Source organism: Colossoma macropomum, unplaced genomic scaffold, assembly GCF_904425465.1.
Source record: "Colossoma macropomum unplaced genomic scaffold, Colossoma_macropomum, whole genome shotgun sequence".
In the NCBI taxonomy this organism is placed as follows: domain Eukaryota; kingdom Metazoa; phylum Chordata; class Actinopteri; order Characiformes; family Serrasalmidae; genus Colossoma; species Colossoma macropomum.
In genome coordinates this window covers 15,743,340-15,756,615 of record NW_023494805.1, presented here as the reverse complement: position 1 = coordinate 15,756,615, position 13,276 = coordinate 15,743,340, and the positions used below count along the sequence as shown (strand labels likewise).

At 41.0% G+C, this 13,276-nt stretch overlaps 1 protein-coding gene across 2 annotated transcripts in view; it reads right to left on the bottom strand.

Annotated features, from left to right (window-relative positions):
* Positions 1-1,468: 1,468 nt before the first annotated feature.
* Positions 1,469-13,276, bottom strand: part of LOC118825493 (synaptopodin-2) — a 31,538-nt gene continuing 19,730 nt past the window's right edge. Inside the window, exons 4-5 of one of the 2 annotated variants that reach the window (XM_036596116.1) lie at positions 8,804-11,703; positions 1,469-2,874 (exon numbers count right to left, since the gene is read on the bottom strand). In XM_036596116.1, the coding sequence (XP_036452009.1) occupies positions 2,299-2,874; positions 8,804-11,703 (3,476 nt within the window). In that variant the 3' untranslated portion in view covers positions 1,469-2,298. Of the gene's footprint in view, positions 2,875-6,093; positions 11,704-13,276 lie in introns of those variants that run through there. The other variant, XM_036596115.1, reaches the window with a different exon arrangement.

Below are 13,276 nucleotides of genomic sequence, written 5' to 3'. Positions count from 1 at the left end.
AACATTTTCATCCGTCACCAAACTTCTCTTAGATCCCTCAGTCAACATTTCAATAATAATCTAACCTGCACTTCTGGATTTGCATTTGTATAGTCATTGCATAGTCATAGTCATTTATTTCCCAGAAACCCTTTTAAAACAACTTCTTTAAAGGAATACTCTGGCATTTTTCAACCTAATCTGCCACATCTAGCACACCATTAATAACCACAGACATAATTTTTTCATGCATTTAAATGACTGTTCAAAAGTCAGAGACCACCCTTCATTCATTTCATTTCCACTCAATACAGCCATTAAGTACAAGTTTGTCATGCCTCCCTCTGGCTCTGTAGCGAGTAACACTATGGATGCTGATCCTTTCCCAGACTCCAACTCCCAGAATCCTTCAGTAGGGCATGTGACTCTTACCCTACCTGCAATAGCCAATCATCAACCACTCTCCAGATCCCAGTCACCTGAATTCAACCACACCTGACTGTCATCACTTTACCTCACATGTGTCAGACTCCAGTCCTTATAGGCCAAAACACTGCAGATTTCAGTGCACTGCCTCATTAAACACACCTGATTCAGCTCATCAGCTAATTAGCAAACCCCTCATGGACTGAATTCAGAATATGAGATGAGGGTAAACACTAATCTCTGCAGCACTTTGGCCTGGAAGGTCACCAGTTTGACATGTCTGCTCTACCCTATAAAGATTGGTACACTTTGTTCACAGCTTTGCAAAGTGTTGCCACAGTTTGTTCATATAGAGCGTTCTTTCTCCACTGCTACTTTGTGTTTGACCTGGCTTGTTTTTTGACCTCGTTTTTTTCTGTCTTTGTCCATTTTGGCTTAGTCTACTTTTTCTCATGTTTTGTCTCATGATCTTGACCTCTGTTTGGCCCTTGACTATCCCTTTAATGTCTAATGTTATTAGCCTCTCTCCGGTTTTGACCATTGCCCGTTTTACTACTTCGATTTCAATTGAACCTTGTTACATTAAAGCCTCCAATTTTTTGCTTTTATTGCAAGCATCTCGTCTGCTCTGCCACATTACAAAGTTATTCACAAGATATTTCTGAGGAGATTAGATATTATACATAAGGAAGGAGAGTTTGCAAAACTGGAGTCGAAAAAATGATTAGAAGATACAGAGAAAATGGGACTCCTAACAACCATGCAAGAGCTGGTAGACCATCAAAACTCTCACCATCACATAAAAAGTACTTAACGCTTTCATCTTAAGAGAGAGGAGACAATCAAGCTCCACTCTTACTTCAGATCTGAAAAAATACACAGCTGTTTCTGTCCATCCTTCCACTGTGAGAAGCCAACTCAACACTGTGAGCCTGAAAGGATGTGTAGCTGTCAAGAAGCATTTACTGAGAGAAAAAATAGACAAAACAGTTTGATCGTGATAAGCAGAAAATGCAACCAACTTCTGAGACTGAACTTTGGAGGTGTGGAAAAATATCTGCAGATTTCTTCAAAAAACTGGCATTCTAAATACTGAAAATATTGATATTATATTTAGTTGTGAAAGTTTCTGTGAAATATGTTCTCTGTTTTTTTTGTGATGCTGAGAAATGAATACCTTGTACGTTAACAGCTGATTTGACTAGAAATTAAATAAATGAAGGGTGGACAATAGAAGCAAATGGGCATTTATTTACCGCCATTTATTATGTGTCATAGTGTGTTTTGAGTGAACAGGTTTTCTGATCTATCTTACGTCCAGGAAAATGATGTCAGTGGTAATTGACCATATGCTACAGATGTAGTGGACAGAGCAGGGGTGCATAGCTCCAGTCCTGAGGGGCCGGTGTCCAGCAAAATTTGGAGGTTTCCTTACTCAAACACGCCCATTAAAACTTGCAATTAACAGATAAGTGAAATCAGGTGTGTCTGAGTGGGTTAATCACTAAACTGTACTGGACACTGGCCATCCAGGACCAGAGATGTGCATCCCTGGGATAGAGATTCTGTTGCTGGAGTAGTCCTTTAATCTCGTCTCAACGACCAGTACTTGCTGTATTTACACTGATGTCTGTAGCCCAAATGTTAAAAATAGTCTAACACACAGTTACACTCTCCTATGTGGCCCTATAGCCTGACTGTTGGTTGATCCCTCAATCAACACTTCAACAATTTTCTAAACTGCATTTATACATTATCACTGCATAATCATTGGCTACTGATCTCCCAGGAACAATTTTGAAACAACTCATTTAAGTCTGCTCGTCTCATCAATAAACATTCAGAACCTGCTGTATCTGCACTGCCAAGTATTACAAATCCTCCAACATACATTTACCGTCTCCAGGTGTAACTATATGTGCTCTTACAGCTAGACTGTCCCAGAATCCTCTTGTTCTCTGGCCTAGCCAGAGATGCTCCAAGATTAGCCTCAGTGATGGACCTGGGTGGCTGAAACTGTCTTAATGGTGATCCATATGGCACAGGAGCAGCTGGGGCTGATGCCGTGCTTTTGGTTGGGGAAAGAAAAGGCAAAGACAAGCGACTGGTTCCCCAGCCCTGGCTCTTTGACGGAGGCTCGTACGCAACCTTGGCCTTCCAGTCTGCTGGAGGTTCAGGCAGCAGCTTACGATGGGCTGCTGAGCGCAGGTTGGTAGCAATGGAGTGCTGCAGGTCCTGAAAGTCAAAGGCTTCGTCCACTAGGCCCAGGGGGTGGCGGGACGCGGCCTCCCATGGAGTGGGAGGCTTACGGCTCTTTTCTGACCAGATGGCCTGCCTCTCTGTTGAGCGAGAGGTGTAGGTTGCGTGGGATGAAGGTCTGGGAGATGGGGAAACAGACGCAGACCTTGAACTTAGGCCCAGTGGTGACAATCTAACAGGTGGAGACAAAGACGAGCTTCTTCCAAGTGCCTGAAAAAAAATTAAACTTTTAAGAAAAAACAGCAGTAAAATATAGACATCCTGAACAGCAAGCAAAATAATATAACAAGATATTAAGTCAAAATAATGAGATAATTTCTCATAATTACAAGCGACTAATTTGAAATAATGTTAGGTTAAAATAACAACAGTTTACAGTTTGAGGTAATAAATATCAAGGCTGCATTGAGAAGTTACAAGTAAATACATTGGAATAAGGAGATATTACGTTAAATGGTCAGGGCCCATGGGTGGGCCCAAAGTCTTATTACATACTTCTATAACCTAATAATAGCTCAGCCAATTTGCACTGAAGTCCCTGTACTTACTAAATAATAAGCCATAGTATGTAATAAGCCTGTGATTTTAAGGGGTTAAATGAACAAGATTACATTCCAAAATTACAAGTACCTAATTTGAAATAATGAAATCTTAAGTCAAAATAACAAGCATCTCAAAATTACAAGATACTAATTTGAAATAAGATATCAAGTCAATGTAATAAGAAAATATTGCAAAATTATAAGACACTAATCTGAAATAACAAGGTTTCAAGTCAAAATAACGAGTATATCCCGAAGTTCCAAGTAAATATTTTGAAAAGTGGAGATATTACATTGAAATAAAAAAGAGTATATTCCGAAGTTATAAGTAACTAATTTACAATAATGAGATCTTAAGTGAAAAAATGAGATAATTTCTTAAAATGACAGGTTGCTCATTTGAAATAGTGAGATATTAAGTGAAAATAACTAAATAAAGTTCCTCATGTGAAATAATAGTCACAAAAGTCAAAACAAAGATCTCAAAATGAACAGCAACTAATTTGAAATAAAAGGATATTAAATCAAAATAATGAGACTATATCCTGAAATCATGGCATTAGGATTTTGAAATAACGTTGAAATTATTAGTTATTTTATTTAAAACGAGCTATCACGTTTAAATAAGGACTTAGCACTTCAGAATATTTTTTTGCAGCATCAGGGCTTCCACAGTAAAACTACAGCTGACAAACAGTGAAAACAAACCATCATTAGCAACATTTTAAGTTAAGGTCTCTTAGAGCCTTGAAAATACTGTTACACTCTTTCTCTTACCAGCATTGTTTTGTTGAGGAAAGTTACGTTTAATTCATTGGAATGTTTTTGTGAGGACACGCAGTTCATGAGAAATCCTAAGTATTTTTGCCTCATGAACACATGAATGTCTCAGTCAAAGCAGATTAAACTCCAAGAACCAAGAAGTCAGCCAGCACCGGCCACCTGCGAGTCAAGCTAAAGAGTAGGGGTTACTTCAAGTGGCCATTGATACAGGATGTGTCAGCACACCACTTAGCCCCCCCCCAACCTCCCCACCACCTCTGATTTCTCTGAACAATTAGCTTATGGAGAGGGTACTCCTCAGTAATCCACATTTAGTCCTGTTTAATGGGAGCTGCATGACCTTCAGTGGCGTGTGCCTACAGCCAAGGGCCTCTGAATGACATGATCATTATTTCCATAACTCTCTTTCCCATAAGAGGTTCACTAGAATCAAACACTACCACATTCTGAACACTTTAAACAGAAGGCAGGATTTGTGTTTAGCAGTGCATTGCAGAAGCTGAAGCAGAAAAGGTTGTGCTGCCACCTACTGTCTAAGAGGTGGAAATGAAGTTTTGTTATTTTTTAAATAACAACTGCGCCATGAATCAGTGCTCTAACAGCTAGTGCTAAGTCAGCTCTTTTGGTCCAGCCTAGTGCTTCATGCTGTCACTACAGTAACAACAGCCTTTATTTATCTCTTAATGACCTACAAAACCAATATAACCCTTCTTGCCTTTATACCTCTAATAATCAATCACACCAAAGAACAGGTGGCATCTGCTCTTGCTTTAAACAAAACACTTATTTTAGATGTGCATAAAATGCACTCACTATAAAGTGTCACATATACATGAACTCAAACTTCTTAATTCAAACGAGTTTACTTTTGTTAACAAATACATTTTTTTAGGAATAAAACTGCTGGGATTTTGGGTTTGTATGTGAGTTATTTACATTACAAAACCCATTTATTACGGCAATACTAATTCAGTTAAAATGAAATGAAATGGTCATGACACATGAACTGACATGATCCACACTAAATGAACACTTGATGGCTCTCACTTCTTTAATATAAAGTCTGAATCAACCTAAATGAGATAAAGAGACAGGTGGGATTTGAGTGCCCTCTTCTCTTTCAGGTCATGCGATGAGATCAGATTCTTCCAAAAATAGCCGGAGCCTGGCCTAGCAGTGGACCTCGAGTCAGATCACTTCCATATTTCACAAATTACAAGCCTTTGCACCCCTCAAGTGCATGATGCAATGCAGAACCAATTTTAGAACCTTCATTTTACTAAGTGCTCTAAGCAAGCCACTGCTGGAAGGTGTCTTACTACTTGCCTCAATTTTATAAAACCTAATTTTGGCTATTACACTTTTAAAAAATTAGGGTTTTAAAGTGGTTCTTCTAAGTGTGGTTTGAAGAAAAAGTTGTGATTGGTATAGAACCTTTAGACCAGGCTTTGCCAGTAGATAGCACTTATTTAATCAGTTGGTCTCAGTCTTCAAAAAATAGATTGGTTATATGAGGTGTATTCCTGCTTTGTTTGCAGTCATGCTGGCCCTCTGTGGATAAGACTGGTCACTGCTGTTTTACATTATATAAAGCAGTGGTTTTCAAACCAGTCCCCAGGGACACCCAGACGGTCAAAATTCTTGCTCCATCCCAATGTGTTGCGAGTTAGGTTGGAGCAAAAAATGTGGACCACTTGGGGGTCCCTGAGGACTGGCTTGAGAACCATTTATAAAAAGAAACATACATACATACAAAAATGGTTCTTCTAAGAACCATCTGTTGAAAGGTTCCTTAGGAAACCAAAACTTTTTGGCACCTTTATTTTTAAAAGTGCAGGTTTATATTTCCAAACTAATATTACTCAGTATTAATGGATTGTAATCTCTGTGCTATATTGTAATCCATGCAGTATAATTTCAAACTGGTAAGCTGTTCACTGCTAGTACCATTACTACTGAGAGCAACGGCAATGTTATATTTCTCAAAACTTATTCAAAGAACTGTACACAAATATATGACATTTCAAAAAATAGAAGTGACAAGCTGATGCCAGGCAGGGTGAAAGTGACAGACACATGCAAAAGTGAACCAAAGAAACCCAAAACAGACAGAGAGTCTTTTAATAGCACTGTGGCAAATCGTACAGAAAGTGTACTATGAAGAAAAATCACACAGAAGAATGAAAAATAAAAGGATATGATGAAGACATCGATTACAAGAAGCTAGCAAATTACAAAACACTCAAAATGAATGTTTTCCAAATTTGCAGTCACTTTACATTCAGAAGAAACTTGTTTGTTTTTATCAGCATTTGAAAACTAATTTGTCAAAAAAAATAAAGCTGGTAGAAACATAAAAATGAAAAGGGTGAAGCAGGAAAAGAAGCCAGGCGTGAATTCTTATTTAAAAATAAACAATGAAGAACACAAGCATGATAGCTTGAGTGTAGTGAAAGGCAAGCCTTACTTCCTCCCTCTTCTGCTGTCATCACACAATATCTACAAAAGGCTCAAATTTAATAATGATATCAAACAATGTCTCAGATTTCAGAGATGATCATTGACAGACCACGTTGAAAATAGCATATCGCTGTCGTCGGAAGAAAACCTTGTATCTCCAAAATGATAACTTCACAGGAGAAGAAAAAACCTACTTTACTTTTAATGTAAGTCAAAGGACCAGACTTTTTTCCAAGTCATTTTAGGCCATTTCTTTTGTTGATTCTTCATGAAATTTGCACATAATATAAAGGGCAACAAGCATTACAATCAAATTATGTCAAAAACTGAAAAACAACAAAAATGGAGACGCGAGGTTTTGTACCAACAACAGCAATGCATGCATTCATTCTTACTTAAAAAAAGGCCTGAACGTTACTTTTTAAAAAGACAGCAAATTTCTTCAGTCTTAAAAAGACTGGATCTGGCTGCATACAATGGCCATCGCTGAACTGCATCTGTATTCGTCTCAGTCAAATGTTGTAATATATCCATACTTACATATTTCATTTACCTGGACTACTCTGTTCACATAAACCACTGAGGTACTGTGCAATATTAATTCATACTCTACAGACTCTACATACAGGAATTGTTTTCTGTCTTACAGATTATAATTCATGTTGATAGCATTCAGTAGTTAGTCAAAATTAAAGTATCTTATAAAGTCAAGTACTCAGTGGATATCCAACTTAATCAAACAATCTCTCTTTTACCTATTTGTTATCTCTCACACTAATCATTCACATAACAATATTCCATTTTCATCATCGGATGGACCACCGCATTTTTGGCCATGTCATGAAAAAGATTCTTTTACCTGCTTGAGGTACACACATTTAAATTGAGTCTAAACTGAATTAGACATCAGTCTAATTTTGTGATAGATACAATATTATATTTTGATACAACACAATTAGTATACAGAAAATATTTGTTGGTATACTTACAGTACTGTGCAAAAGTCGGAGACCATCCTTCATTTATTTAATGGCTATTAAGTCCACATTATTAATTTTTCAAGAGAACAGAAAAGTTCATATAAGATAAACCACCAGGAGAAAGAAGATTACAGGACTTCAAAAAAGTATTAAGAGAATCCTAACAACCGTGCAAAACCTGACAGACCACCAAAACTGTCACCATCAGATAAACAGTACTTAACAGTACTTCCTAGGTCTTGGACTGTGAGATGGAGAAAATGCACTCAACCTGTGATTTTGCACAATACTGTACAGTTTGAAAATCAGACACTAGGTCTGCTTTTAATTTCATTGTTGATAGTAAGTTTTTAAATTCTCTGTGACAAAAATATATTTAGTACATATTTCCTGCATTAGTTTTTGTCAAACTTCTTATATACAGCTTTGCATCCCAGCTTTGTTATGACTAAAAAGTGCTAAAGACTACTTTTCAACACTTTCAACAGCACTAGGCTTCCAAACCTGTGCGGCACTTTTTTTGGCTGAGAACTTTGGTTTTGGAGCAGTAAGAATGCTACTTCCTGAGGCAGAATCTACTCTTGCTTCGACAGGAAAAGAAGGTACCACATAGGAGCTTTGGGCTTGTTGATAGCTTGGTGCTGGGGCAGCTGGATAGGCTGGGTTAGGGCCGGTTTGATATGGAGGGGGCTGCTGGTAAGGAGGACTTGGGGCTTGCTGGTAAGGATTTGAAGGAGGTTGCTGGTAAGCAGGCTGGGGGTTATACATTTGTTGATAGGGAACTTGTTGATAAGCATTAGGGGGAGGCTGGTAGCTGTTAGGAGGAGCATGGTGATAAGGGCCATCATGTATAGCAGGTGGGGGACCAGACATCCCATATTGCTGTTGGGGTTGCTGGGGCTGCTGTGGAATAAAACCATAGGGGGCAGGAGCTTGATCATATCTCAAATGCCCATTTTGGTTTGGAGGACCAGCAACTTGGACATAAGCCTGAGCCTGAGCTTGAGCTTGAGCTTGAGCTTGAGCTTGAGCTTGGGCTTCTGCTGCTTTCTGAGCAGCAAGCTTTTCAGCTGCCTCCCTTTCTGCAGCAAGTTTCTCTGCTGCTGGCCCGTATGTAAAAAGAGAGGAATTTAATTGGTAGGGTTGATGCTTCATGACATCCAGAACATGAAGGGGTTTGGGGGCAGGTTTCTCTGTTTCTTTGCCCTTATTTTTACTCTTTATAGAAGGACTAGAAGATGGAGGCTGTTTGATAGCACCTGGTGGATATGAGGGTGACTGAAGTGGATTGTACGCTAATGGTGGGGGAGCACGACAATTAGGTGAATATTTCCATGTGGTTGGCAAAGAAGGTGAAGGTGAAGAAGGTCTTGCCTTGTTTGCCTGCACTGTGTCAGAATCCACCACATACTTTTCCATTCTGGATTGCCTCTTAGCAAAAAGTTCAGCTCCTTTCCCTCGCAAGGCTGGCATCTCGAAAGCTGATCCCATTCCAGAGGGAGACATTGTACTACTTGTCGGAGTGGGTGATGGGACCTTTGTTCCAAATGTGTATGAGCCCATTCGCTGTAGAGGGGGCTGAGTGGTCTGAGGTGGACTCCATGGTTTGGCTGACTGATTCAGCTTCTGAGTTTCAGCAGGCGCTGTGGTACTAACTGGACCTTGCTGGGGCCGTGGTGCCCATGTACTTACAACTGTTTGTTGAGAATGCGGTGGTGGTGCCTCTTGCTGAGGTTGATGGACCCATGGAGGTGGTGCCTGAGCTGGAGGCTGTGACTGACTCCAGGGTGGCTGTACTTGACTCTGCTCTGGTGCCCATGAGTTCATCATTTGCTGTGGATGCTCTTGAGGTTGTTGAGCCCATGGTGGTTGTGGTTGTGACTGGGTAGGCATTGAGGCCCAAGGACCCTGGGATTGTTGTACCTGTGATGAAGGCTGTGGTGGTGGTTGAGCCTGCTGAGTCCATGGAGGCTGTGCTTGAACTGGACTCTGAGGTTGGGTCCATGCATTTACAGGTTCCTGTGGCAGCGCTTGCTGTTGGGTCTGAGTGACCCAAGGTGGTTGGGGCTGTGGCTGGCCCTGAGGTTGGGCCCAAGGAGGCTGGGGATGCTGTTGAGGGGTTGTCCAAGATGGTAATGGTTGAGATTCCTGATGTTGTTGTTGTTGTTGCACCCAGGGTGGCTGAGCTTGGGTCTGATTTAGATCTTGAGGCCAGGTACTGACAGATGGCTGTGCTGATGCTTGAGATTGTGCCCATGGGGGTTGGGGTGGTGACTGAGCTGGAGCTGTTGCCCATGAATTCATTTGTGGTTGGGGTTGGGATTGAGGTTGGGGTTGAGGTTGGGGCTGAGACTGTGGGTGAGGTTGTGGTTGGGGTGGACTTTGTGTCACCCAAGGAGGCTGGGGCTGTGACTGAGTTTGAATAGATGTAGATGGTTGCACTTGGACTTGGGGTTGTGTTACCCAAGCAGGCTGCATGTGTGATTGAGTCTGTGCAAGGGTTTGTGACTGAACCTCAGCTGGACCCCAAGCACTCACTGGTGGCTGCTGATGAGCCTGAGTTGGAGATGGACCCCAAGAGCTGACAGGTGGCTCTGACTTTGCTTGTACTTGAGGTGACGGTTGGACAAGCTGAGTGTTATTTATGTGCTGCTGGGATTGATTCTCATTCCAATTTTCTTGTTGTTCTGGTTGCATTTGTTGCTCAGATGGACCCCATGCATTGACTGCTTCTTGATGTTCCTGTGAGAGGGGGTGAGCAGGAGCTTCCTGTAATTCAGCAGCAGGTGTGGGGGAGGGTTCTTGCTTTGGTATGGCTGAGGACTCCATTTCAGGGACAGGGTCGGCTTCAGGCCCAGGAGCCTCAGCAGTTGCTGGGACGTTATTTTCAGCATGCTGAGGGAACTGCTGGCTTGCGATTTCTGGTTGTGGAGACCATGGTGGAGAGGTTGGGTTTATGTGTGGCTTGGGAGCAACGGGTGGTGGGATTTTGTGCTTTACTTTAGGAGACTGCAAGAAGTTGCAGGCTTCTGCCCCCAAACTTAAGTAATCTTCCTCTGGGCCTGACTCAAAACCAGCCTTCTTGTCACCCCTGTTAAGGAGATTTAGCAGCTCTGGATTCGGGGAAACTTTGGGAGTCTCTTTAAAAGTGAACATTGGCTTAGCTTTGTTCTTCCTTCTGTTATCTTGCAAGATCCCTGTCTTGATTGCGGGTACGGATATTCGCTCATCTCGGGAAGCAATTTGTTCACCCTGTCCAACTGAATAGCAAGGCTGCTCTTGACTTGCTGATTGTGAAAATGTGGCTGCTGCCGTATTCTGAACAGAGAATGGCTTGGCACTTCTATTCATTACTGATGACTGCATTACACTGGTTTGTTGACTGGACATACCATTCATTTGATGTGAATACTGTTGCATCTGCTGCTGTTGTTGGTACTGTTGATACTGTTGCTGTTGTTCGTATTCTTGCTGTTGCTGGTAATGCCGTTGCTGGTACTCTTGCTGTTGCTGGTACTCTTGCTGTTGCTGGTAATGCTGTTGTTGGTACTCTTGCTGCTGCTGGTAATGCTGTTGCTGTTGCTGGTACTGTAACTGCTGCTGATATTCTTGATATTGTTGCTGCTGTTGCTGCTGATAATATTGTTCTTGGTATTGCTGGTACTGTTGTTGCTGGTGCACATTGACATCCATATAATTCTGACTCTCAGTCGCTGGCATGTAAGTGCGTGGTTCCACCTGTTGGTAATGCTTCTCGTCCTCCTGTACCGATTCGACAGGGATCCCCTTACTTCTCATGTCTTCATGCTCAGCCACAATCTCATCCATACGCTGCCTGCGCTGAGCAAACATCAGGGCTCCTTTGCCCTTGGTTTCAGGGAGCGCATTCATGTCTTCTGGTTTGTGAAGTTTGCGCTCTATCTCAAGCAGTCCAGTGTCCCAGTCAAAAGTCACAATGCTCTTGTGGCCTGGGGGATTTGTGAAAAAATCCTCATCAAGTTCAGTTTCACTGGTGGCTAGAACTGTGAACTCAACAGCATGTGTTTCCTTGTTGCCTTCTTCGTCCTCCTCGGCCTCAAACTCTGGTTCGTTCTCTCCGGTTCCGTAGCTTACAAGTGTGTACTGCTTGGCCCTCTGTCTATGCTTCTTGAACATCAATACCCCCTTGTTATTGGGGTTGGGGGCAGCAGCAGTGAGGAGTAGAGCAATGCGCTTGCATTTAGACTTGGCCTCCTTCACCTGCTTTTCAGACAGGCTCTCGCTACGCCGGAGCCCTTGGAAAGACAAAGAATGGAGGAGTTTAGAGCACAGTGATAGGGTATGAAGAGAGATGGGTATTTCAAATAGTTACTCCTGGGGGCCTAGTTCCTTGAGCTACATGAATAATATGGCTAAAAGTCAAGAAACCATGTCCTTAGAGAGCACTAACCTGGAAAACGTACAAGAATTATCTTATACAATTAAAAAAATACAATTAAATGTACAAACAAGTATAAGTATGTTTGTAGACAGAATGTGCCGTGGCATAATAGTTAATAGTTGAATCTTAACATTTTTCATGTGTGTGACCTGCATCAATTTAGGCAAATGAAAATATTAACTGACTGACTTTGTATGCTGTTGCGGTCATATGAAAAATGCCAGCTGCCTTTTATATTGTGTGAAAACTTTATGACAATTGCTCCAGTAGATTAATAGATGCAAATGAATTGGAACAAAATGTTTTTTTTTCCTGCTCCAGAGAAGTTACCAGTTTGGCTATACAAGGTTGTGTGACAACATAGGACAAGGTAATTCCCTATAGTGTACAGTCTCAAAATAATAACCGACACGCTATAGTATTGTCCCTCAATTACACTATCAATCAATTCAGTATGCAAAATGTTGGCAGCACAGTGGACCATTACCCCAGATCACTGACCCATGGGTAATATTCTCTTCTTATTTACTGACTGATAATACAAGGCTTTAACACAAGCCATTCACAGCTGTGAAAGTTTGTCAAGGGACTCAGGTTGAAGAAATGACCAGCAAACACAGATTTCAGCACCACCAGTGTACTAATAAAAAATGCATTGAATTTATACTTGATTCAAAATTGGTTTGATGTGATATATTTTATTCCTGTAGGAACGATATGCACATTTGAATAAAGTAAATTGAATGCTCCACTTTGCTCAGCACATCAGACTGTTATTAAAAGCATTTATCTCTAGGTTTTCAACTTAGGCCCCCTTACCCTTCAAACACAATGCAAAGCAGTAAAGCAAAGGAACATTTGATAACACTCTCTCTTACATTCTAAATATTCGTAATGTCAGTCTCAAGATGAGGATAGCCACAGATGAGAAGCGAACACTTCCCTTTTCAGTGCTGCTAAGATGACCAGTTTTAAAGGATCAGGTAACACGCCAGTGTAGCACATGTTAGTGTCTGTCAAATGGCTCTCCTACAGGCAGCAGTAGCATACCCATGTTTTATTCTTATCCTCAGCATGTCACTCTCCAAACCCCCTCCCCTACACTGCTAGGTATGAAAGCAGTACAAACTTTAATAAGAATTATTGCATTTATTCATGGAATAGATAAAGTCAAGAACATTAAATAAGTGGTAAAGGGGATATGCATACTTCTAGCTAACTGACTACAGATATGTGGTCAAATGTAAACAGTTGTGATAACAAATATCATTTCAAACAGCCTAACAGACAAGGTATAAATAGAACTGAAATTTTCTCTGCATGTAGACTCCATACATGATCCCACACATAACTTTAAGTTAAACTTGGTTCTTGTGGACTCTTTCGAAACATATTACTGCTGTTAGTACAAGGATAGAGGTGTCACT